Source organism: Jatropha curcas, chromosome 5 (assembly GCF_041381405.1).
Source record: "Jatropha curcas cultivar XTBG-Jc1 chromosome 5, XTBG_Jcur_1.0, whole genome shotgun sequence".
NCBI classification, from domain to species: Eukaryota; Viridiplantae; Streptophyta; class Magnoliopsida; order Malpighiales; family Euphorbiaceae; genus Jatropha; species Jatropha curcas.
Genome location: NC_143155.1, coordinates 20,447,475 through 20,473,999, shown reverse-complemented (window position 1 = coordinate 20,473,999; position 26,525 = coordinate 20,447,475). Strand labels below are relative to the sequence as shown.

Genomic DNA, 26,525 nt, shown 5'->3' with positions numbered 1-26,525 from the left:
TGTAAGGATCAATTTAAGTTTACTATAAAAATTTTGTAAAATAACACGTTCAATGAACTCATAATGCTTGATGAAGGTATATGTATCTTTTTACTATAAAAAGCACAAAATGGAAACAAATCGTGACAATATTTCTTATATAGCTACATATTTTATATCCAATTTCAATATACCAAACTTAATTGATATGCCAACAAAGAAAAATAGCTATTAATACAAAACATGTTCTAAATTTTTTATAAAAAAATAAAAATTTTTAGAAAAAAATTAAACAACGTAAAAAAATTTTTTTCAACAAGGAAAACTTGTCCCGAGTAATTTATATTCTCCCAAGGACCAAAATTCCTGTGCTTGATGGCTCCTCTCAACACCTAACTTCACAGTTCCTCTGTTTACCTATGAAATGTTATGCATGTAAATACCAAAAAAAAATTTTTTTTTGAATGATATCGAAAGTTATTGTTAGTTGAGCTAACTTTTGAAAATGTCAACTTAGAAAGTGATTCTCTGGAATGAGAATTCTATGAAGAAACCTGAAAAAGTTTGGGGTTGGAAGGTGGGTGGGTGGGAAGGAGGACATGGCCCCTGCTAGCCCCTTTATACTTAATTTTTGATTTGAATGTTTCAATAAATGATGAATTCCGATATATTTCAACAACTTTATAGCTATAACGTGCATAATCTTAATCATTTTTCCAAATTCAAGTCAAATATTCAATTATTTTTTGTGTACTCAAAATTTTTAAAAGAGAAATACAAATAATGTAAGAAAACGAGAATGACTTATCTACACTTGGTGTATGAAAGTTTCACAACTAAAATTTATGGCTAAATATATAATTTTACCTTCAAATTTGTTACTTTAACTATGTAGCATTTTTTAACTTATATTTTGATCCATCAAACACTTTAACTTATAAAACTGCACTTATTAAACACATTAACTTGCAAATCCATCTTATTAAATAATTCAATTTATAAAATTAAATCAATTAAATATCAATTAAATAGTCGAAAGAAAAAAAATTATTATTTATGATACTTGCACATCAAATCAATATTTGATAAAAAAAATAAAAAAAAACTATAAAAGTTATCTTCGTTAATATAAAAAGACATGTAATATTATCAAATTTACAAATGAAAATATACCACACATCATTTATAAAATTGAAAATATTATAGAATTAAAGTTGGAAAATTGATGGTAAATATACGTATGTGCCCTAAAATTTATTTGCAAAACATAAAGAATCTTATGTTCATCATAATGTCAATTAAATATCACTTAAATTTTCTGTTAATAAGAATAATAATAATGGAACTTGGTGTGGGTTTTGCTGTTATGTTTGGATTGGATATGATGAAGAATGAAACAAAAAGGCTTGATGAATTATTAAAAAATCAAAAGTAGGAAGCGTAGGACCAACATTTAAATTTTTGACCACTCCTTTTTACATAAAACAAACGTTTCGTACAAAATGAATGGCATTATTGAAATAAATATGAGAAAAGGGGGTAACTGACAAAAAGATGAACTCCAGTCTCTCATCCCCACAATATTTCAAATCAAGATTCAAGAATAATATATACAACTTTTTCTTTTTATTTTTTTTTTCCATTTTTTATTTTTTAACATTTCCTACTCCATTAGATCTCTCTCTCTCTCTCTCTCACACACACGTTCGAAATCGAATCATTCTTGCAAAAATGAATCAATCATCAAAATCCCATAAGCAGGAATCATCTTCTTCCACTACTGCATGGCCGGATTCTACTATAAGGATTCAACGCAAAAAGCAGAAGCAAAAACTGTGTTCTAGAAGCCCATTTCAAGATCTCAATAATGGTGGTGCTGGTGTTAGTAACGGCTCTAACAAGGAGGGATATGATAGTAACAGTAACGCTTCTTCTATTTCCTCCGTTGAAGCTCCAAAGGGTTGTCTCAGGTTCTTTCTTTCTCACACTTCTTCTGCAAAAACTCCTTTCATTAATGGTACTAGTCAAAGACCCACTAGAGTAAAACTCTCCAAAACCCCTAAGTCTGCACCTAATGTGCGACCCAATAAGGAGAACTTACCAAAACGCAATATTTTTCATAAACCCATTTCACAAAAGTTGCAGAAAGTTAAGCTAGAACCTTCTCAATCTGTTAGAAAACCCAAAAATTTGAAAATTTCTTCAGTTTTGGGTAGTAGTGGCAATCCTGTAAATAAACTGATATCTGGCTCTACAAAGTCGGAACGGGTTGTTAGTGACGCTGATGGATCGAATTTTACTCCTTTAAGTAAGGTTGCGAGTGGATTTGTTTTGAATCTTGCAGCAGTTGATAGCAAGGTTATAACTGATGTTGATGATGATAAGTATGAGAAATCAAATACTAATAATAGTACTAACACGAACTCTACAAGTGCTAATACTAAGACACCTCCAGTTCAGGCCTCTGTATCTCCGGAGATACAATGTGGGTCATCTATGGTGTCTGCGGCTAATAAAACAATCACCCCAGTTTGTTATGGAGCTGGATATCTTGTTTCAGGGGTCACTGATAAGAGAAAGTGTAGGCCTAGAGGGATACTCACTGTAGGAGAAGCTATGCCTCTTGATTGTTTTGAAAGTGATGATGAACTGGAAAAAGAGAATGCTTCAGATCTTGTTAACAATTCTAGCGTTTCCATCTTGCCTTTGCCTGCTGAGGCTTCAATGCATTGGCTTTTATCGCCTTGTGATGAGGAGGACGATAAGGATCAAAAAGAGAATTCTGAGAAGGGATTGTGTCGTATTTGTAGGTTGGAGGAGAGTGCTGGACGCAATTTTTCTGTTTCGCCTCCGCCTGGCAATGATGTCTTTTCACCAGATTTATCCAGTGGCACCACTGATAAAAGTATTTCTATTGCTAGTGCTAAGAGGAAGACAAAGAATGCCTCTTTGCTTTCTCCGAGTGGAGGATTTATGGGGCCTCCTTTGTATGATAAGGCGAATGTTTTATGTTCTGAAGAAAAGAGGAAGGATTGCATTGATCTTGATGAACAGAGGTCCCCGGTATCTGTCGATTCATTGGGTAGTGGAAATGTAATTCAAACCCCGCAATCTGACTTTAGTTCAGATAGAGGACTTGGTATATCCTGGTTAAATGCAAATGGTGGTAGAAAGAATCATGACTTTGATTGTGAACTTAATTCTGTGACTCAGCATCTTCAAATGGCTAGTTTATCTCCCAAGAACCATGAGTCAATATGGGATCCAACTAGTTCTAGTTTTCAGTTTGATTGTTTGACTACACCTTCTAATTCTGTTGATCTTTTGAAGTTTCAAAAAATTTTAGATGATAGGACTTCTTGGTTTTCTAATTCCTCGATGGAAAACGTGTCACAATCTCAAATGAGGATATCATGGAGGGAAGGACTAGTTAGTCGGATCTTTGAGATGGATGAATTTGATTCTTGTCGATGCTTATCAGATGAAGAAGATGATACCAATGGCTGCAACGATGACTCCTTAAAATCTCTCTGCAGTCCTAAGCTCAATGTTGACGTAGTGGATGAACAGATTTCAACTAATTGTTCTGTATCTACAATATTTGTTGATAATGGACATGAAATTGATGAAAAAGCCAAGGGGCTTCCTCCTCAGGTACCATGTTCATGTGCAGAGTCTATAAGCACTGATGCAGGTGATCTGGTTAGGTCCGAGGATTCAGATTGGACCTTATGCTACAAGAACCACTTGTTTCAAACGTAATGATTGCACTCTTTTACCATTCCTTGGCTCAGGTAGAATAAGCCTTGTAACCTTAGATCTAATCTACAAGAACCATCATTGTACTATTCTATTTGTTCCATAATCTGAACCATCTTTGTACTTTATTGTTACAATATTTTTTATCTGAATCTTGTTTCTCTTAATTTTTATTAATTTTATGATGAGGCGCGTTGTTATGATATCTTGGAGCAATTAAAAATGTTTCATTTCTTTACTGAAGAAGCCAAAACAGAGCTTTGTGGATGTGTTGGTAATATTGAAATATATTTGCTGGTTCCTTGCAGCTTTTTTCTTGTTGATGATGGACAAATTAGTGCAGTTTTACCCTTCTATTTTTAGAAAATTGTTTGTCGATGGTTTATGAAAATTGTCTAAATTGCAAGCACACAGGATGGAGAAACAAACTATTGGTCAATATTTGTTAAGGTTCCAGGCCAGAGAGGAGATGAATGAGTGATCAATAGTGCATTGCAAGGTTCAAGGAAAAACTTGTTATGAATAGTTATGCTAAATATAGAATAGTCTTTACTAAATATGGGATTAAACTAATAAACAGCAGCTGGACATTTGAAAAAAGTTCAGTTTCAATTAATGACATTTCAGATTTAAGAGCTTGATTTTAGATTCTCAAAATCATAGATCAGAAGAGGAAGAAGAAGAGTTAGGGCTTCATTTCTTGAAACAGTGTTGTAAAGATAAGATAATTAAGAAGACTAATTTTTGATTAACTGCAAGAAGAGAACAGTTTATTGCAGCATTTACAGAAGAGAACAATTGGGGGAGCAGTTTCCGCAGAAGAGCTTGAACAGGTTTGAGACTGGGACCCATTTACTAGATTTATTTCATTTCTTTATCTTCCTTTGCCATTGATACTCGGTTTGCAACTTTTCTTGTTTTACTTTTTTCTCCAAAACTTCATTTTCCTGCTTTATCAGAATTCAGAAGTCCTAAACTCCTTTATCTTCCTATCCTTGTACAAAGATGAAATCTTTTTCAGTATCAATAAGATGGAAAAACCAATATTTTTTCACTTTTTTTCATTTTTTTAAAATTTTCTAAACACTTTTTTCATGCTAAACTACAAGGTCTAACAACCAACAATAAGTCGAAATTTTGCGACCTTGCGCCTTGTTATGATTGCATCTTAAAAAAACAATCGCTCTCTAAAATGAAATTAGGGGTTTTTTCCTTTTTTTTTTTTTATTTTTTTTTATTTTATGTACTTTGACAATTGAAAGAAAGTAATAAGCAAGAGGAAAACGGAACTTGGATTAGATTAGATGTTCTGAAGCTGACTTTCAACTAGAGAGGATGATCTTGCAAGAAAAATCCACATTAGATATGTATAATTGTAACTTGCAATTATAGTTAATAATAAAGCTTATCTAGATTAGTTACAATGTCATACATCCACAAATCATAGATTAACACTCTAAAGAAAGAATTTCTAATTTCATTTCTAAATATATTATAAAGTGATGTGCGTTAAACATGCCTCTTATGTTGACAAATTCCACAACATTATATTATTTGTTGCTCAAATATCCGAACAAAATATTTAATGTCGTGTTTGGTTGGCTTTACAATTCAGAATATAATATTTTTAAATATAATTCTTAAGAGGGTAATTTTTTTTTTTTTGGAAAGGGTAAATTACTATTTAATTTCTATGGTTTGATCAAATTTGTAAGTTAGGACCTTTGTTTTTGAAAATTAAGTAAATGGTCTATCTAATTTATTGTAGTTCAACTAAGTTGCTGTTTGATGATTTTTTTGTGAGTCAACTAAAAATTCTAATATTAAATGCTTTTTATTGCAATTTTGCCATTGAGAGAAGAAAAATAAAATAATTCATTACCAAAATTTATCTAATAATTTAATCTAAATATATAAATATTTATTTTTATGAGTTTTATTAAATTATTGGAATAAATATTGATTTACTATGTTTAATATAAGCAATAATTTTATTTTAGTGATTTAGAACATAACGAGACCTTTATACATTTAAATATATGTTTTAATCTCTTTTTTTTTTTTTTTTTCTTGATGTGAGTACTAAATACTCTAATTAGGATAAGTATTGAGCAGAATATGTATAGAGTACTAATGACTTTCTCACCAGAAAACTATTGGTTGAACCTTTCATTTGATCTTTTAATTTTTAATTAATATTCAACTTGGTTCAAAATTAATTTTTGGAATAATTTACCTATTTTTTCATAAAAAAATAATAAAATACCAAGTTTTTTTTAATCTTAAAGTAATAAAAAATTTTGAAATATAAATTTAAGAAAGAACTAAAAAACATGAAAATTGAAAGTAATTTTCATTTTTATTTTTGCATCTTTGACAAAAATTTTCAAAGTATATTTAATGTATTAGTTTTATCAAAGTTTAATAGTTTATACTCTAATTAAATCAGAAATTTATTGAAAGTTTAAGGATCAAATTGAATATTTTCCCGAGAATATATAGATTGGCAGAGAGAGAGGAAGTTTCCTATGAGATTATATGACTAAGATACATAGAGCATTAGGTGAACAAACATGAGGGACACAATTACAAACCTTGGACTTTTCCTAAACTAATTTTTCTATTTATATTCAACCCACTTAGGAAGGCCATTAATTGCACAGAAGAATTAATGCATTCAACACTTAAAAGGCCAACATCTTTTTATATTTAAAATTTTAAAATTTTTTAAATGAATATTATTTTTAATATGCAAATGTAACTTATCACTCCAGTCAAAACCGTTTTATTTTATTAAATCAATGGACAACAACAGTTATATTTGTACCAACAGCAACAACCAATACAGTACAACGTTGTCATGATTAAGTTTAATAGCACAAGCACCAACTTGAATTTTAAAGTTGGATTGAACTATAGACTAACAAAGTATTAGCACGCAGTATTTTACTGGTAAGGCCTGACCAGGTCAACGGGAAGAAGATACATACAGTGAGATCTCACTGTTATTCCTGTTGAATGTATATATGCTAGGTATCGTGTAACTTAAAAGTGTCTAAATAGAGCGTGTAAAAATATAATTTAGTGGTAAATATATGTATGATATGTTTAAATTTTTTTTCTTTAATAATAAAAAAGTATCTAAAATAGTAAATTATTATTTAGTCCACCGATGTATTTAAATATGCTAGTCAAGATCCTATATTTTTTAAAATTTTCCCTCAATTTTGTTCTTGTTATATCATTTGACTAACAGTGGATTTAACAAAGAGATGAAATATTGTAATGAAAATAAAACCAAGGAACTGTATAATTAGTTTTTTTAAATAGATATTTTAATTAATATATTTGAGTATAATTGAGAGATTAAATAGTAGTTATGCTTATCAAAACTAAATTATTTATTTATTACCCAAAAGACTGAAGTGATTCATTTGTATAAAATTTAACAATTATAAATCAAATATGTAACATGTTTTGTCTTCTAGATTCTTTTAGGGCAGAATATTATTGAATTTGAGTCTTTTCATCTGTTAAATGTTTGAATTGGAATTATCAGTTGGACTAAAGACAGCGGAAGAGATAAACTACACATTATTTTTTTTATATTTTATTTTATAAATGCAAACCCATTAATTAGACCTCCCAAGAAACTAAATAAATAAATAAGATATCCTAAAAATGGTAATTAAAAGAAAGAATGTTGAAGAAGAAACCTCTATCTATAATTAATTTCATTTCATTTAATCCATAAGTTTGAAATCTTTTGCGTGTACAATGCTCTCTAGTCCTCATATAGATATAGTCATTATGCACCAACAGTTAAAATGACAATGAGTAATTAATTATTCATTTGCTCTATGCTTTTTGTTTATTGAAAGTTCTTGTTTTATTGTTTTTATACAATGAATTATGTATTTGAATATAATTAAGAGAATTGATTTAAACACTGCACATTTAAATGAAATTGAATTAAATATAAAACGACAATAGAAATGAGGGCTACAGTTCAAGTCTTGCCAATTAAATTTACTTAAAAAATGATTAAAATTTTGATATACATAACACGTTTTGCATATTCCTTTCCTAAGCTCAACTGGGATGAGATGAGATAAGACATGATGAATTTTTAAATTAAAAAATTGAATAATTTAATTTATTTATAAATATTCTAAATTATTAATTTATTTTAGTTATATAGTATGGGTGAATCAAATACAACACATGAAAATGAATAAATATGCATGTAAATATTAAACACTTTAATTTATAAAATTTTATACTCATTAAATATTTATTTTGTAATTAAAAATTTTATAACATTATATTTAATTTTTGTGATTTTATAATTTAAAGTATTCCACAAGTATGTATTTCTAATAATTGAAGGGTTTAATAGATAGATAAATCTAAAAGTTAAGAGTTTTACTAGATTTTTTTTATTTTTAAATTAGCTATCAATTTATATATTAAGCCACAAAGAAAAATTCAAAAATAAAACATGTAATGTGCTTTTATATTAAGCCACAAAGAAAATTCATAAATAACACATGTAATGTGCTTTTATATATATATTGTTTTTATATCTTTGCATATGAAGTGTAATAATAAACCATTTATACGAAAAATAAAAAAACACAATTTTGTTTTGAAGTATTCGATCAAATTGACAGATCATAATACATGTCTTAGTAGCTATTCATGATCACTGTTCAACTCTGTGATCTTTCTATATAAAATATGAACTTAATTATCTTTATATATATAGTGTTTTAGAAAACATGCTATTACCCTAAAAAAAGGTGTGCTATGAATCCATTCGTAAAATATGATCTAATAATTGACATATACCTGTACATGTATATCCAATTAGGCAAATGTATCTACCAATAGTTTTAATATTTAAATATTTTAATAACACAACATCATCATTCTTATTAGTTAATGGAGCTCTATGATTTGATTCGTTCCTCTATCAAAGTCAAAAAATCAAAATTGACATAATAGACTTTTAATACCTTTAAACCAAGAAAATAACAAAATATTTATTTTGTAGAATATATATATATATATATATATATATATATATATATATCAATATCACGTTATCACTCCCACCAAACCCAATATACTATTTCTCTTCCCTAACAAAAGAAAAGAACACAGAAAGAAAGTTCAAATATTAAAGCACTTTCCTCTCCTCTTCCTTCTTCTATCAGAGACACAACAACAACAAAAGAAACCAAAGAAACAAGCAGAAGTTTTATCAATGGAGGGTTTGATTCCTTTGGTCTATAAGGCACTAAAGAAGAGCAGAACTCGCGGACAATATGAGTGTTTATCTTCTGGTTCTGCTCTTGCTTATATCAATGAAGCAGAAATTTTCTTGAAACCTTCATCTGAGAATCAGAGAGGAAATAGTAATAATGCAGGAAGGAAGAAACTGCATAGAAGATACAGTTCTGTTGAAGATTTATCGATGTCAGTGGCAAGTCCCTATTCTCCTCCTCAAAAGCAGCTTGTGAGGTTTAGAAGCCATAGAATGTTTTCTTGTGTTACAGGAAATTAGAAGAAGGCGATACAGTTTAATACTGTAATCCAGAACTGTCAGGTTACAAGTTCGAATGGCAATTAGAGCTTAATTTGAAAAAAAAAAAAAAAAAGAAAGGTATTGTCTTTTTGGGTTAGGATCAAATCTGTGTTCTTCATACAGATGTGATGTTTGTTTTGATTTTCATGTAATCAAAAGAATGTAGAAAACAAGGATGCTGATGAGCTTAATCCCAATTTGGCATTTTTGTTTTTAATTTCGTTATGTCAGTTTTAAAGTCCAAGCTGTAAATAGTTGTTTTCTAATTTCTCTAGTGCATTTTCTTTCATTAATGATAAATTTTTCTTGCTTTTGAATGGTTAATTACATAATTTTAATTTGCCTAATGACAAAAAAATAGTGAGTTTTTTAAAATTTAAACTATAGTTTGAATTTAATAATTGGATTTGAATTAATTAATTTGAGTACAGCTAATTTGTGTCAGTATGATTCTTTGAAATAGAGGGAGGGAGATGAGAAGAGTCCCTGACAAACAAATGGCTCCTTCTGTTCTCCTTCCACGCGGACAACTGGAAAAAAAATCTTTAATGGAATGGAAGTCTTTCCGCGTTGTACTTCTTCTTCTTTAGGTTCACATCTCAGGGATTTTAATTACAATTTTACCCTCATAATTAAAGCTAAGAAGTTTTGGAATCAACTAACTAGTGGAAGATAGAAGATAACCAACTCCAGAAATATGATGAGTCAGCCAAGGCGAAAGATTCATTGGAGAGGACTTCAACACCTGTAATCTTATATACTGAAAAATAACAAACTTACATAACCAATTAGCACAAGTATTAACCTCGTGGTAGTATATATGAGAGATATGCATGAGTTAGTTATTTGAGTAAGTTTTTGTGAAATACTAAAAAGTTAATATTGCATGAGTTAATTTTTTTACAAATGTTACTATAATTTTTAAAAAGTTGGTCCAAACGCTATGTTATGAAACAGCTTTTTAAATATTGTTTAACATTTTGACCAATCAAAATATAAAAAGCTATCTAAAAAGTTGTTGACGAATACAATATTAATTATTAACTATTTGAATAGCTTTTTATAAAATGCCATAAAGTTAAACATTACATGAGTTAATTTTTTATAAAACGCTATTTAATATCTAAAAGCCAATTCAAACAAATAGTAATTAACCTTTTAACCGATTAAAATATTAAAAGCTATTTGAAAAGATATGGACCGAAAATTACTCTTTTTGTGTTGGATTCCAGTTGATAAAAAAAGAGTAGTATAAATATATGAAATTTGTATCTAATGTCTGTTTATTTATTTCTCAAACATTTGAGAAGGGACATAAATATTGATAACATTAAAATCTTACTTATGTTTAACCAATAAAAATTAACAATATCTTTAGTTTGGCTATTAACATAAATATTGTTATTAAGTTCTGCTTTTTTTTAAAAAAAATGAGTTGTTTGGAATATTTTTTTAAAATATAAGTTATTTTTGAAAGAAACAAAGCATTATATTTATCCCAATGAAATATATTTTCTGAGGAATATTTGATTCTTATAGTCGGCCTTGACTCGAAAACTTTAAAGTTTGGTGGGTAGCATTGACTATATAACTTTTTTACATGTGGTTGTGAAGTTGAGTACAGAGATTCTAAGTCTTCTCAGACTACTTTAAGGGCTTTGGGCCCATTCCCATTTCATAATTAACTGATTTTGAATTGGACCAAGCAGCTTGGTCTTAATTGTTTTATTAAATTCAGCCCAAGTAAATATAGGGAGAATTACTATTTCATCCCTTGGTTTTGGTCAAATACATTTTAGTAGGTCCTTGCTTTTCTAAAATACACAGTTACATCCTCAACTTTTGTTCTAGTTCAACACCTTTGTCCTTCCCTCTATTTTAAATGTGGTTTTGCCGTTAGTTTATATCAAAAGACAAAAATGCCCTTTCCTTTAATCCTTGTCCCTCGTCTCTCTCACCTAACCAGTAACCACAAAGGCACAAACAATTAAATCCACGACAACCCTCCATCCAAGCATCTTTTGAATGATAGAAATTTTGTAGTAAAAATATTGTTACTGCAATCTCTTCTGTTTCAATCCTCGAGTAAATCCTTTTTCAACAAAAATTAAAAGATCTAACCCTAAAAAAAGAAAAAAAAAAAAAAAAAAGCAAGCAACACAAGTACCCAAATTGTAAGAGCATATAATAACCCTTCTTTTCTTACAGTTGCCACTTTCCTTACGCAATCCAAACATCACAGTTTCCCTAAATTACACAATAGCAATTAGAGCGAAGACACATGTGCCAGAAAATATATATATATCTCTTTAACCAAGCATATGGTAGCAAATCCTAATACAGCCAAGGGAAGAGGTAGAAAAGGAGTAGAAGATGACACTTACAAACATAAAATGGTCGTCTCATAAAAAATAAAATGACAAAAGAAATGCAAATTCATGAATGTGTTTGTTGATGGTCATCTAACCATAATGTTTCTATAACATCCAAAATGAGTAGAATAAGATAACAAAAATGAGTAGATGACTATCAACAAATATATCCATGGATGCAAAGATTGAGAGATCCTTTAGAAACGCCAAGTTAGATGAAAGAGGTCTATTGTTAGAAGCTTTAGTGATACTATTATATATTAGAAAGTCTAACAAAGAGTATATGAAAAAAAAAAAATAAATAGAGAAAAGAAAAGGGTATATGCCTAGGGAATAAACCTTGCTTCTTGGACTGTCTTATTAATTGGCTGATAGTGGTTGGAATGAAGGTTAGTTGGAAACTTGAAACTATCTGAAAAGAGGAATTTAGGTATGAAATCTTTGAGTGCGAAACTACGGTTCTTGAAAGGCAAAAACTTCTAAAACAATAAAATATGCAGAGGAAGAGTGAGAAATTGTGTTTGCTATATAAACAAATCAGCTTTGCTAAATGACACATATTATCATTTACAATTACATATCTGGCATGACATTAGCAATATCAAGTGCACTGTAATACTTTCATCCCATTTGCACTGTAACTGTTCTTGGCGCAAATTGTGCCAAAAATGTTTCTCGGAAATATATATGTATATGAAAATTAGATTTAAACTCCCATTTTCTTATCAGTAAAACGTAGTGCAATAATATCAGAGTTTACTCAACGAATTTGTGTATTTGAAGTATTATTGATTTTTTTTTTTTTTTTGTATTTTTCTTAGTATTTGATTGAGAAAGGGGTTATGATTGTTTAGATTCCAAGTTTAATGCTTGCTGCTCCTATAGTTAAACCAGCCAAGTTTGTATTTGAATTTTCTACTTTTTCATGACCTTCAATACTTCTTCATTATGGTAAAAAGTTTTCTTGAAATTCGATAGATACAAAACTGAGATCGGAGCTAATTTTGAAGTGGAAGAGAGATGAGATGGTAGTGACAACAGAGGAAGGTGTTTACATGCACTTACTGTTAGATTATGCCTTAATATGTAGAAATACATATTATATAACATTAAACTACAAATAACAGCGGAAGTTATTTACATGCACTTACTATTAGACTATGCCTTAATATGTAGAAATACATATTATATAACATTAAACTACAAATGACAAACTTGTATAATCTGTCCACAACTTCAACTACATTTTCAAAATAATTCCTCAACACAACTCAACCTTCTCTTCAAACATCCCTCATATTTCACAAATTTAAGTCAATCAAAGACTGGCTGTCGAGTTACGATTGGACGAGGGGAGTGTCATCATGTAGCAGGGTACAAATAAGCCAGTGAAATAGGACTAGGAAGTGTAAGTTTCATCACAAAATTAAAATTAGTTTCATTTAATTAAAAGCATTTAAACTATGATGATTAATGTAATTTTGATGTGATTAAAGTGCATGATTGGTGCATTTAAACTCAACCTTTTGGGGATGAAAATGGCATTTCTCAAGACTTTGAGGACTAAATGGAACTTTTCCAAGGACTTGGCAACAATTTTCCTGGAACGCAGGCAGCAATGTGAATGCTGTCAAATCAAATGAGACAATTGACCGTATATTTAACCACATAAACAGAACAACAATCTTCAATCAATCTCAAACTCCTCTCAGATTATACTTCGATTCTTGACGGCTACTAATTCACTTCAACTATTTAAGTACCTTAATCTTAATTATGTTACAAGATAATCAAACAGTTTGGCTTGCTAAGTAAAAACCCATTTCATTTTACAATTTGTTTTACTCAAAAATAAATATATAATTTTTTAATTTAGACAATGGAAACCTTAATATAAAATTATACATTTGTTTTATCGACAAACAATGTTGTTATTACCTAAGAACACAAATTATTAAATTAAACAATAAATATCCATAAGTAACAAAGGCCAACTTTAAATACAACGCAAGATATCTTTGAACAGAAAGGCAATGAAAATTCTAAATATGGAAAGATATCGCATTTCTCTGTGGCTACTTGTGCTTCTTCTGGGTTCAACCACTAATTCCTCTGTTATTGATGATTTAAAAAGTGATAAACTTTGCAGGCAATGCTCTAAATGTGACACAAAACAATGCCCTGCAAGTGATGCCTATCCCCATATGACTGCACATGATGATACTCTTATTGCTGGTGCTTTGCAATCTGATTATGTGGATGCTAATGACACTTCTGTCTATTCAGTGCCAAATATTAAAGGAGGCACTTCTGCAAAGTATAATGCTTACTTTGGCTGGGAATCTACTTCTGGTTCAGCTTCTGGTTACCATAGGTAATTGCAAATCTTTCAATTTTCTTAATTAAGAAAGCTTGGATTAATTAGTTTTAGCCTTCACACAATAGCAAAGGTTGTTCTTTTAATTTCAAATATTTAAACTGAGAATAGATTGAAAAAATGAGCCAACATGGACATGGACATAGACCCAGGTTCAATTCTCTTTTCCTCCATATTTCAGCCCTCTCTTTGTATCTATATAGAACACTGAGTAAAAAGGATTTGAACCTGAATCTGTATTCATATTACATATACATTTATTATTAGGTTAAACCTGTGTACTATATATATGTTTTTGGAAAAATTTAGTGCAATTCAAAATGAACTAATTTTAAAAATGTATAACGAACTCTTCAACGTTAAAAAAAAATGTATGTGAGACAGGTTTAGAAACTATATGAACAAATGCTCAAGTGGCAGCTATCTAACAGTGGACAAGCATGGCAAGGTGAGGCTTCGCTCATTGACGTCACTAAAAAGCTTAGCAGAAGCAGATTGGAAATCAATTAATCCACCAAAGAAATTAAATCATAGAGGATTTCGCTTTTGGAGGTCTCATAGTACAGGAAAATGCCTTACAGTTTTCCAAGGAAAGGGTGATAAGAAAACCGTTGGAGTAGCTGACTGCAAATTTGATGGCTCTAATCCTTTCCAACTCTTCGCCTTTCGATTTCATTACCATCAAGCTTTCTGCTGCTGCAATGTATACAATGATTAGAGATTTCTTGCATTATTTGTACAAGAATTGTCTTTTAGGAGTTCATTGTAATAAAATTGGAGTCAATTGTAATCCTGTTGACTTGTTGAGGGCTGAACTGTAATTTTTGACCGAGCCTGTTATCAATTGCTCATGTAAAAGGTCATTAGCCTTTAAGACTTGGTCGATATAAACAAATTTTGATGTAAAACAGAAGGATGTCATTGTAATTTCAAATTCAATAATAGCTTACCATTTCTGTCTCTCTCTCTCTCATATTTTCTTCCTGCTTCTCAGCTAATAAACACCAGTTAGGGCACTGCATTTCTGCAGTTCCTAACAAGTTATTTGTAGTTCTCTGTAGAGCATGATGCAGGTAAGAAACTTTTTCAACCATATTCCAAAAGAAGAATCAAGTTACATTTATGATCAGATGACTATGGCTATAAGGACCCCTATATTTCTTGCAAAGAAGTGAATTTAGTACAAATACAAGTGCAACAAGTACATATGGAAGCTCCTAACTGTGGAAGCTTTCACTTATTATTGAACTGGCCGTGCAATTTTAATTTTAGCATTTTTAGCTGCTGATAGGAACAGATGGGATCAATTCCTGGCTATCTCCAGTGTCATTCAAACATGGTGGCTTGCCAGCTCCATAGTAGAAGTATGCCATTATTTTCGAAAACTCGTCTGCAGTTCGTATAGCTGAACCATTGAAAGAGAGAGTGAGAGAGAGAGAGATGTAGTTGGTCATGTCACATGATATAAAAGAGATAAAAAGAAAAATATTGAGGAATATTAAATTAAAGAATCACCTTTCTCACGGTACAAGATCTTCCCTGCTTTAGTGAAAATAATTTCTGGGAACACAGATACTTTTAGAGCAGAGACCAAATCAGTCTCAATGACAGCATCTATTGCAACACACTATGATAGAACAAAATAGAATGTCAGAGACAATAATCTCTCAAAAGGAATGGAATTTACAAGGAATAATTCATGCCTACTTACTCTTGGAGAAGGTAGCCTGCAGTTCCATATGATGTTCACAGCCATATCCAGTTCAACTCGAATTTTCTCATTTTCTTTTGGTCTGGTGAGAATATCAAATATAGATTAAAAATTAATAGCAGTTTAATTTTGGATGCAGCAAAGATTGAACTGAGGAAAGTGTTTGTCATGTCTCAGCTTTGCCTTTGGCGAACATAAAGCAGAGAAAATTCTTATGCATGTTCACCGAGTAAAAAAATAGTCTTCATTTCATGTCAGTTATATGAGAAAATATAGCTCGGTACTCTAAGAGGATAAGAGCTTCTCATATCTGAAAATATAGAATATTGTTTTTAGTTATGGTACATAAAAAGAGATGAACTGAACATGATGGCATTAACGATGTACACTAGGAAATTTAGAGTACTGCTCCTAAAACAAGGTAACAGAAGAGGCAAAATCGAAATGAAGCTTTCAGCAGATAATGATGCCACAAAGTACAAACTCAAACAAAAGAACCATGCACCTTAGTCTTATAACAGAATCAAATGCATTATTTTTAACTTTGATGAGCTAAAATCAGATGAATGGAATTAAAGTAAAATAACCTTTTATAGCGATTATGTACAAGAATAATCAACGGACTGATGTCTTTGAACACCGTCTCTTCCCATTCTGCAGTAGTAATATCTTTGATTGGACGAATATAGTTATCATCTTGCCACACTATTTCATTCTCACTATCATAGTTCTCATCATCGTCATCCTTCTTTTTATTTTTGATAGTTATCTTGTTAAAGAATTGACCCAAGTTGAATCCCCACCCATCCGCATCTTCAGGCCAATCAGGATCATCCTCCGCCACGACAAGGGGGTAATCAGCTAGGAGCTTCTGCATCTTTATCTTCTTTTCTTCCAGGTCCAGCTCCTCTTCAACATCTTGATGCTTATCAATCACTTCTCTAATTTTCCTTCTCCATTCACGTCTCTCTTCAGCATCCATAAGATATGGGTCATTCACCTCACTTTTTTTTCCTGTAGAATTGTCATCGTCACTATCTTCGTAGTCATCATCATCAGTGTCGCTAGATTCTTCCCATCGCTTTTTCTTTCCATCATTGGAACTGAGTGTTTTGACTGATCGAGAAGCTCTTACTCCGACAGTTCTGAATCCACCACCCTGCAGCTTTGAAAATGGAACCGTTTGCCAAGAGAAATTGTTTTTATTCAAAAAAAACAAAAAGGATACCTAGCTCACGTTAACTTCAATTGTTTAAAATGAAGGGATGGCTAGAAATGCACCTGCAAAGGAACCTTTAAAAATTTTGATGAGCGACTAGAACTACAGGAAGAAACCCCATTATTTCTTCTTTTTGCTTCAGAATGAGAATTAATACCAGCAGCTGAAGGAAAATCTTTGAATTTGTATTCATGTATAGGCGAAAACAATTTCTGAAACCTTAATGTATGTTGCAGAGCCATTTCTACAAATCATTTCCATTGCAAATAACATTAGTAACAAATGAATTAGCATATCTCGCAACCAAAGATTTTAGAAAACAGCACACGAAATAAAAATTATATACAAATAAAGAGAACTTCAAATTACATGTCGAAAGATTAGGTAATTATGTTGTATCATTACTCAGCCTCAATTTTAAGAATTCAACTCTTCTGGAAAGGAAAAGCAGTGAGCACAAATCCCATTGAAGATGTAATTGAACCCAAACGCAGTTCCCAAGCAATCCAATTAAAACTTAAGAAAGACAACTGTTAGTGATTTTTCAACTTCTAAAATCACTTGGGTATCTACCAATTCAGACTTTCTCTGTGCCTTCCTAGATAATTCTTACTTCAGCTAAAAAATTCAACAAACTCCGGGAGTTAGCCACTTCTAAATTAACAAAAAAAAAATAAAAAAAAATAAAAACCAAATCTTTCTAGAAAATTGAAGAAACCCAGATAAAAGAAATAGAATTTGATTATGACTTAAATGTGCATTTCTTGATGAACACAGATGAAGTTGTCCATCTATCATATATAAATGGACAATAAGCAATGTTTTACTAAGAAATAGACTTGCTTACCAACTTAGTTTGTTGAGCGAGTGAAAATGAATTTCAGAATTGTGTGATTCCTGCTGTTTTACTGTTTCTTCTACGTAAAACCCTTTGCTTGCTTGCAGCTAAAACCCCAAGAACAGAGTATGACCCATTTAGTTTGCTCTGGAGACAACTAGGATAAGTTGGGTTGTTTTCTCACAACAAATAGCACGCTTAAACGACAGTTATGGCCCAACTTTCAATTAGCTCGTCGTTTACGACACCGTAGCCATTACCATTGGCCAATTTCGCTTCTGCTACTCTCGGATCTTTTTTTGTCTCCATTTGTGAAGAGTGAAGAGCCGGAGAAAAACGAGGTCGTTTACAATCAAAATGGAAATTTTGCAAACACAGATATCAATCCCTTTTGAAGAAATTAAAGTATTTGTTTGGATTAATGAATTTATAATCTTAATTGTATCAAAGAGAGAAATTCCAACGTCTAAGATGGGTTGGTTACTCATTTCTGTCATATTTTTATTAATATGAAAATTTAAACCACTTAATTTTATTCCAAAAATACTCTTCAAAGTTATTTATAAATTTCATAAATTTAGGAATCCGTGAAATTTACATGCCACCAATCCAAACAACCTAGGATGGATACTGGAGAATGTGATAAGCCAAAAATTTCCAATCTCTTTTCACCATTTTTTCTCTCTTTTGTATATTAGCCGAAAAAAAAAAAAAGGATTAAACAAAAATAAAAGACACTGTTTTTGGTCCTTATGTTTTTGAAAATATAGTAAAGACCCATGTAATTCACTTTTATCAGACAATAAAATCCTTTCGTTCATTTTTTTTTTATATTTTTTTCCATTAAGTATCTTATAAAATAATAAAAATAGGCATTTTATCTCCTCACATTTGGTATATTTAAAAAAACACAATGATGACTAAATGCATTTCTCAAACCACATGGGCCATAATATAATTTTTTCATATAAAATTTTAATCTCTCCCTTTTAACCTCTGCATTTTCTTATTGATTTAATGAATAAAATATAAAAATTGGACAAAAAAATCAAGAAGTGTAACAAATCAAAACATAAGGATAAATTGATATATTTTTAAAAACACAAAGATGGACTAGTTATATTTCGCAAACTACTACTGTAATTTTTCCCTTAAAAAAAAAAAAAAAAAAAAAAAAAAACCTGTAACTGATATTTATCGTTTAAACTTTGGGTAAAAAGAAAATGCCAAGTCTGATTCCCAGTGGAGAAAGCTAAAAAGTTATGATAGAGGGACTATTAGAACAATCAAGAGGATTATACAAAAACGTTTAAGGGCTGTTGGGCACGCTTGATATCTCACCCTCGTGCGAAATCAGCGATGGGAGCAACCATGTAAAGAAGCCTGCATGAGTTTCCCCGTTAAACCTCTGATATGAGTACTCCACCAACATATTCCACAGATCTCCAACTGTCCATCCATGTTCCAAAATCCACTGGCTCACCTGTCCCAAAACATCAAATTAAGTGGTGTTGATGTAGCAAGAAATATAAATTTAACATGCACACTGGCCATCAATCACCTCTAGACTGGCCAGAATATAGAAAAAATGGATCCATATAGCCAACTCCAACCAGCTAGTTATCGAGCTTAAGTGGTGTTTCATAACAATATTCAGCAGTTATTTTAGTTTTAAATTGTTTGATAATGCTTATTTAAAATTCACTTGAAATAATAAGTTAAAAATTTTAACTTAAAATTTATGATGAATACAATTAGTCCATAAGTTTTTAAATAGTTTTGTAATTCTAAATTTTAGCACTTCAACTTAAATAATTTTAACTTAAAATTGGTTTTCAATTTTTAGCATTTAACTTTCAGTTCTACCAAACACCACCTCAATCAAGTTGAGTTTTGGCTATAAACTATTATAGAGAATGCATTTTTTTACCTGATGTCAAAATCCAGGTCAGGTTACAAGTTCGAATCAATTATACACGGTAGGCTCGCATAATTATCAGCCACGAAAGGATGCATTATGAGGAGTTACAATTATCAGATTCAATAAAATTTCAACATGGCAAGGATGATGTAATTACCTTATCCAGGTTCTGCAATGCCTCAATGCCCAATGTGTAGTGCAGGATGAAAGGTCTTAATGCCTGAAAGAAATGCATTCAGGTTCATAAAAGGGTTCATATCAAATAAAAACGAGAAATAAGCAATTAGAAATTCTCTATTCTTTTAATGGAGGTACAAGATTTGTAAAATTTTACAAATGAAAGTTTCACAAAGTACCTCACAAAAACAAAAAACGAGAAATAAGGAATTAGAAATTCTCTATTCTTTTATTGGAGGTACAAGATTTGTAAAAGTTCACAAATTTAATTTTAGAAATGAAAGTTTCACAAAGTACCTCACACAATGTCTAGAAAATCAAGTCACTTTTACTTGATCTCAATCTTGAAGTTCGAGAATAAATTACCTGAGAAGCTGCAAGCCACTGAATTATTGTCTTTATTTCAGGATCTCCTCCAAAAGCACCACAGCCCCAGTTCCCTGTTGCAATCCCAATTTTATCTTCATGGGGCAGGCACCAGGTGCCCTTCTTGTCAGACTCCCTGACCAGTCCATTTGAAGAGTCCTCCTTATGCATTTCAATTTCACTGGAAGCTGAGGGAACTTCATCTAACTATTACAAAGAAAACGAATGATACTAAAAATAAGAGCTAAAAAAAGAAGCTTAATAACCATGAGGCATGGTAAATTTTCATCATTATAATTAGAAAATGACAAATATTTATGACATTAGTCATGCTAATATCACTAGAAATAACATTAGGGCTAGGGCATTCAACTAAAATAACAAAATGAAACACCATAGAAAAAGTCATAAAGAACTCACACCAGAAAATTATTTATGGATATATGGTCTTTGTCTTCCTGTTTACACTGCATTCCTTGGCCACTGTCTTGAAATAGTTTTTCGTAATGATGACATTTAGATTGGTCAAAAAACCCACAGAATGCTTTATTGATTTCCCTGGCAGAACCAAACATATAGGAATCAGAACAACTTCTGGGTAACAAACAGTTAAAAGTTATGCTCTATTTATAACTTGCAAGACTACACATGTATCTCTGCTATCCAAGCAGATTGAACTTAAACGTCAATTGCAAAGATATTGATGGATAGTGAACAAACAATAAAAGGATTGCATTCATAGCCAACAGGCCTTAGAAATAGGACTGCAAATGACCAGGAAAAACTTGATTAGGTAGTGATATGTTTAGCTGCAATCTAGAATCATCTCAACGTACATTCTGGTGAGAAACCTTGTCAATTCTGCAAGAAACCCTGACACACAATCTTCTAGATATTTTATATAATAATTCTTCAGAGTTGGAAACTTCCCCTGGTGTCAATCAAATGGATAGATAATAATCTTGAAATATCTATATGGAAGCTGTATTGAAATCATTATGGTATGAAATGCATAATTTTGATAATTAGAACTGAGGTATTATATCCTAGGAACCAAGCTCCTCTGACAAGTATTGCGCATAACGAAGTTATGACAACAAAGAACTCTCCATATATCAACAAGTAGACAGTTACACAAAGAGCAGCATAGAATACGAACTTTGAAGGCAGAGAGTTCTATAGAACATCTAAAACCACACTGACTATAAAGGATCTTGTATTAATTATATATGCAAAGTTGAAAACATGTGCGTACCGAATGAGGAATTTAAACTTATATTGCCTCCACCCTGGATGACATAATGCATCTATGGCAACAATTCTTGTTTTACGTCTTCCAAAATTATCAGTGCTCCTTTTGTCCACACAATTACCAGAAAAGCGAAATGAAGAGGAATACCTACATCATGCAGAGAAGAATATGGTAAGGTATGGATTGCAACCTAACTCACTAGAGTAGCATTAGCTCATATAAAAGAAAACTTTGTTAACATAATTAAAGGAAAATAAAGAAACAAAAACTTCAGAAGGTGCACATACCACAAGACTAGTTAATCATTGACAATAAGAACTTTTACCATAAATCTGAAAATTAGCATATCTTCAACCAGCAGGGAGGAAGGATGATATAAATATAAAGTGTTGAATGCATGTAAAGCAGATAAGTGATGTATATGTTTCAAGTTTTGGATCGCAATGCCTTTGGTAAAACAGTAATACTTACCCTGTGTAATTAGAGAATCTTTCTGCACCAACAATTTCTATAGCCTCATTGTCCTCCATGCAAGGCAAGAACAGCATGCCAGCAATTAATTCAGGATTGATCATGAAACGGATCTCTTCCTACATGAGATAACAATGAGAACAAATAAAGAGGATGCAATTTAACAATATTTTAGAAAATAGGTGACCTTAGTGGCATGAAGCAAAAAAATCATGCACTAGACAATAAAAATGAAAGACATGCACCAAATTAAAAAAATCTATTTTAAGTTCCAACCTTGAAAAAAATAATTAACTGATTATTAAAAGTTGCACCTGTACACAGCCCCTATGAAGAGCACCACCCCCGAGATATTTGTTAGCAAAATCCACTTCAAGGGCTTCACTTAACTGATCTTCTATAAAGCCTGAATTGTGAACCTACAAAAGGCAAAGAACACCCAGGAAGTAATTTCTGGAAATCACAAATAAAAGTAAACAAATTAGACAGATAATTTCCATGAATAATAATAATTTGCTAAACCAATCCATGAGTTATTTTACCTCAAAAGGGCAAAGTGGTGCAGCAGATTTGTTCCAAAAATCAGCCTTAGGATAAGCAATACTTTTAGGAAGTTGTTCCAAAGGAAGAACCTTCCTCTCAAACGAGACGAAGCCCACAGATGTATTTGAACATATCCTTTCAAAATAGTGAAGAATGCACTTTATTTTGTTCTCCTGCTTTTCACTATAATTGTCATACAGATTCCTATAAAAAAAAAATATCAGATAAAGTCAGCTTCCACGTTAAGGAAAAACAAAAGGTGGAAAGATCTTGAAGTTAGAAACAGAAACGGACGGAATAAACCAAATTGAAGAAGAAACCTAATTCATAAAACAGGATAAATCAATCAACCTTTGATATCAACTCAACAATGAAACTCTAAATACTTTGAAAATCTTTATGATCACAGGATATCCAATATTTTCTGGTATAGAATAGCCCATCCCTTGTCATTTTTTGCTAGAAGCCAGAAAAAAGATTTTAACTTTGAGAAGTTTAAGGATCTCATGTACATCTTTTTAGCCTTTCTACATAGTATATATCCCAATCATTTTCCTCCTGCTAATTTCATACAAAATGCTAATCCTCTAAAAGTTTTAAATAATGGTACTTTTCAGGATGTTGTAGTGCCAGCGCATCGTGGTCAAAGTTTAACAGCATCAGCCAGCGCTACCATGGATCTAAAAAAGAAGCTTATGGCAAGATGACTCAAACTCTGAATTTCTAACAAGAATTTAACCAGATACTAATACTTTCAAAGTCTGAAATAATGATATTGAACCAATAATAATGCACTAGATATAATTATATTCTAACTCATAAAAAACAAAAATCTAGCACTGACAACCTAATTTAACGTGTCTAGTATATGCGTACAGCCGTTGTTTGAATATAAATGGGCTACTAGCACTATTAACAACTCCCACTTGTGCTGGTAAGCCTTTGCAAAAGGAAAATAGATGAAGGGGAAAAAGAATTACAAAAAGGACAGGTATGCCTCTCTCATCTCTCTGTCTCCCTCTCACACATACACATGCGCACGCACACAGAGTTGTTGTGACTTCTCTCTTCTTTTGCTTTTGAAAGGTGATTCTGCTGAGAAACAACAGTTCCATAACAGAATGAAACGGCCTTAATGGCCATGAGCACATGACATGCCATGTCGACTACATTTTAGTAATTACCATAAAAAAATAGCAACAGCCCTTCAACAATCTATTATGAAATGACTTTAGGTTACATAATTTTTTTCTTAAAAAATGTCCTCTAAACTAAAGGTGCTCGTGTAGTCAGCAATGCTTGATGGAATCAATACTGAGGACCAGCCAATTGATTGGAAAAGTTAGGTTTGAAAGTAGCTTCATGGAAAATAGAGCTATTGAAAGTTCCAAAAAGTAAACTACTCCCCTAAGGTAATTTACCACGGAGGTTAGTAAGTTATTCTTCTTGAATTAATATTTTACTGATTAATAATTTCCGTTGTGAAATCAATTCCTTTTTTTTTTTTTTTTCCAAATTGTTTATCTTCATTGGCATGTGTTGTCAAGAAAAATGCATATGAAGGAAATGTTGGCAAAAATACACAGATTACACAAGCAATTACGGATTAGAGAAGAGAAAGAAAATGAAATGAAACCTATCTATCACTGGATAAACTGAAATTCTATTTAAAACTTGAAATAGTATTCAATATCTAGAGTTCATTTTCCTTTTCATTTTATATTTCCTAGTCCAATACTTGCTGCGAATGCTTGTTATGCCATGAGATTGTTCAGGAAAATAAAGCAAAGTTAAAGATCACATACTCAAAAAAATGATCAAAATTGATCAATGGAAGATGTTTTGCAACTCTATCAGTAATCGGAAACAAACAAAAGAAAGCGCATGCAAGAAGAGCGCCAATCAATTCCTGAAAAGCAACATTGACATTATCAAAACCTATACAAATATAAACATTTCCAAGGGAACAAAGTTAGAATTAGATGATAAGAGCTAATTTGCAACATCATATGGTAGTAAGTCAGTTACTTGAGCTCACAGGGTCCTAATTGGATAAGTGTGTGACTTACTGATACAAAAATGACCTATCCATACATCATAAGGTGCAAGTCTAGTATAGTTCCACAATAGTATCACAAAGTCATTTAAACCTACCATAAATCTGAGAGAGATACAAATAGAAGAGAGAAATTTTACAAATAACGTGAGACATGTACGAAGGAATTTTATAAAGATAGAGGAGAAATGTTGATATGAGATCAACTGTTATATTACACTAATCAAAAGAATTACTTTTAGTTTAGTTGCAGGAAATTACAAATATAATTTTAGGGCTAAAAATTTGATGGTTATAGCCAAAACTTCTCTAAGACTAGATCTGGAAAATTTCAAAATTCTCTTTAGATGAAAGAAGATGCACTAAAGCTGCACAATCATGATAACAAGCACCTTGAGACACCATTTCTGTCATTACAGTTAGACAAAGACATCATTCTTCAGTGCCAGCAGTTTCCTCATCAAAAATGTTGCTTCACCTCTCCATTAGTGCATTTTCAGTTGCTATAAATTTGAGCATGCAATGAATCGTGTAGTCCAAGTGCAAATCTCATAACAATTCTCAAGAAACAGAACAACCAAGATAACAAAGATACCTGGCCGAGAAAAGCTATGCCAGCTTCTTGTGGAACCAACAGGCGGAGGCCAGTTTTGACACCATCAAGCAAGTTATCTGCATTCTGGTAGTGGGATTCTAAAAGTGATGGCATCCGCAGAAGCAAATTAGCCAATGCTGGGAGAACCTCTCCAAACCATTTTGCTGACTCAGACCGGGACATCAGCTGGAAAAAAAAAATCCTCATCATTCAGCCGCCATCATTCATAGTGTCTCCTTAATAGCTCTTCCATGTTATGCAAATCAAAATTATTAACTGACATTAAAGCTTGTCCATTCATTTATCTTCGATTCCTTGATTGGACATGTCATAGTCATATACAAAAAAAAAAGAAAAAAATCGCGTCACAAATTTGCTCAATGCACCTCACGAGTTCCCGTGATTGCTTCAAATTGCCAATTTAACAATAAAATCTTTCAGTATATTAAAATTACAAAACCAGAAAAGAAAATGAATAACCATTTGCTAGAATAACTTATTACGAGACCCAGCTCTTAATATTTGTTTTCAAAGCTCAAACTGTCGACAAAAACATATAATCAACCAAAAAGCCCTAAACCCAGAAAAGAAAATTCGAAAACTGAGCTGTTACCTCATCGAAGTAGAGAGCGTAACCTTCTCGGGAAAAAGGAGCCAAAGGTTCAGCAGAGAGAGTAAGAGAATTCCTGATATCAGAAATAGCAGTAAACAACAATTCTCCAGAGTTAACATTGCTGCAATCGGGTCCTCTTGAGAGTGCCTTGAGAGCTTCTACAACTTGTGATGGCCAAAACAGACTCGAGGATCGAATTACTAATGGCAGGAATGGTAAGATGGACTTCAGGTCTTCCCTATTCTCCATTCTCCACGAAGGAATTTGTTACAGTTGGTTTGGTCTGGAATCTTTGTTACTTGAAGGGTCGAAAACCCCAAACTCTTTTTAGTTGTTCTATTATTATTATTATTAATTCATCAGAAGGAGGAAGCAAAAAGTTAGCCCAAGCCGTTCTGTAGTTTCTCTGGCGTTTTTCTAAATTTTTTTTAAAAAAAATTAAATTAAAAATTTTATTAATAAAAAAATATATATATAGAATACATATCGATCTGTTTTTCATTTTTTATTAATAAAAAATTTCATTAATTTTTTGAATACTCTTAAAAAAGCTCAAGTGCAATTGGTACTCTCTTATAACATTAGTTAAAAAATACAATTAGTTAATGAATGTAATTAAAATTAATTTATATTAAAAATAAATAATTTGTTTTCTTTCTTCTGAAACTTAAAATCAACCACAAGCC

At 31.5% G+C, this 26,525-nt stretch overlaps 5 protein-coding genes across 5 annotated transcripts; 3 read left to right on the top strand and 2 right to left on the bottom strand.

The window, feature by feature from the left end:
- Positions 1-1,568: 1,568 nt before the first annotated feature.
- On the top strand, positions 1,569-3,941 carry LOC105641877 (GPI-anchored adhesin-like protein). The gene has a single exon (XM_012226526.4). It carries the CDS (start codon positions 1,711-1,713, stop codon positions 3,739-3,741), a length of 2,031 nt encoding a protein of 676 aa, XP_012081916.1. The 5' UTR covers positions 1,569-1,710; the 3' UTR covers positions 3,742-3,941.
- A 4,902-nt stretch (positions 3,942-8,843) lies between these two features.
- On the top strand, positions 8,844-9,652 carry LOC105641876 (uncharacterized). The gene has a single exon (XM_012226525.4). The coding sequence runs from the start codon at positions 9,008-9,010 to the stop codon at positions 9,305-9,307; it is 300 nt and encodes a 99-aa protein (XP_012081915.1). The 5' UTR covers positions 8,844-9,007; the 3' UTR covers positions 9,308-9,652.
- A 4,057-nt stretch (positions 9,653-13,709) lies between these two features.
- LOC110010367 (hypothetical protein) lies at positions 13,710-14,929 on the top strand. Its single transcript, XM_020682402.3, has 2 exons — positions 13,710-14,074; positions 14,462-14,929. Exons 1-2 carry the CDS (start codon positions 13,734-13,736, stop codon positions 14,793-14,795), a joined length of 675 nt encoding a protein of 224 aa, XP_020538061.3. The 5' UTR covers positions 13,710-13,733; the 3' UTR covers positions 14,796-14,929.
- A 216-nt stretch (positions 14,930-15,145) lies between these two features.
- MRL7-L (Thioredoxin superfamily protein) lies at positions 15,146-18,164 on the bottom strand. The gene is given in 8 exon segments (XM_089722163.1): positions 15,146-15,362; positions 15,364-15,482; positions 15,593-15,704; positions 15,789-15,870; positions 16,376-16,947; positions 17,070-17,251; positions 17,377-17,625; positions 17,855-18,164. Coding segments are annotated over 6 exon segments (1,110 nt in total). The 5' UTR covers positions 17,250-17,251; positions 17,377-17,625; positions 17,855-18,164; the 3' UTR covers positions 15,146-15,317.
- Positions 18,165-19,023: 859 nt separating this feature from the next.
- LOC105641874 (poly(ADP-ribose) glycohydrolase 1) lies at positions 19,024-26,181 on the bottom strand. The gene is made up of 11 exons (XM_012226521.4): positions 25,840-26,181; positions 25,227-25,412; positions 24,381-24,484; positions 22,575-22,779; positions 22,347-22,451; positions 22,033-22,151; positions 21,565-21,708; positions 20,732-20,867; positions 20,310-20,516; positions 19,924-19,986; positions 19,024-19,328 (listed from the first exon to the last, which is right to left on the bottom strand). Exons 1-11 carry the CDS (start codon positions 26,086-26,088, stop codon positions 19,155-19,157), a joined length of 1,692 nt encoding a protein of 563 aa, XP_012081911.1. The 5' UTR covers positions 26,089-26,181; the 3' UTR covers positions 19,024-19,154.
- Positions 26,182-26,525: the final 344 nt, after the last annotated feature.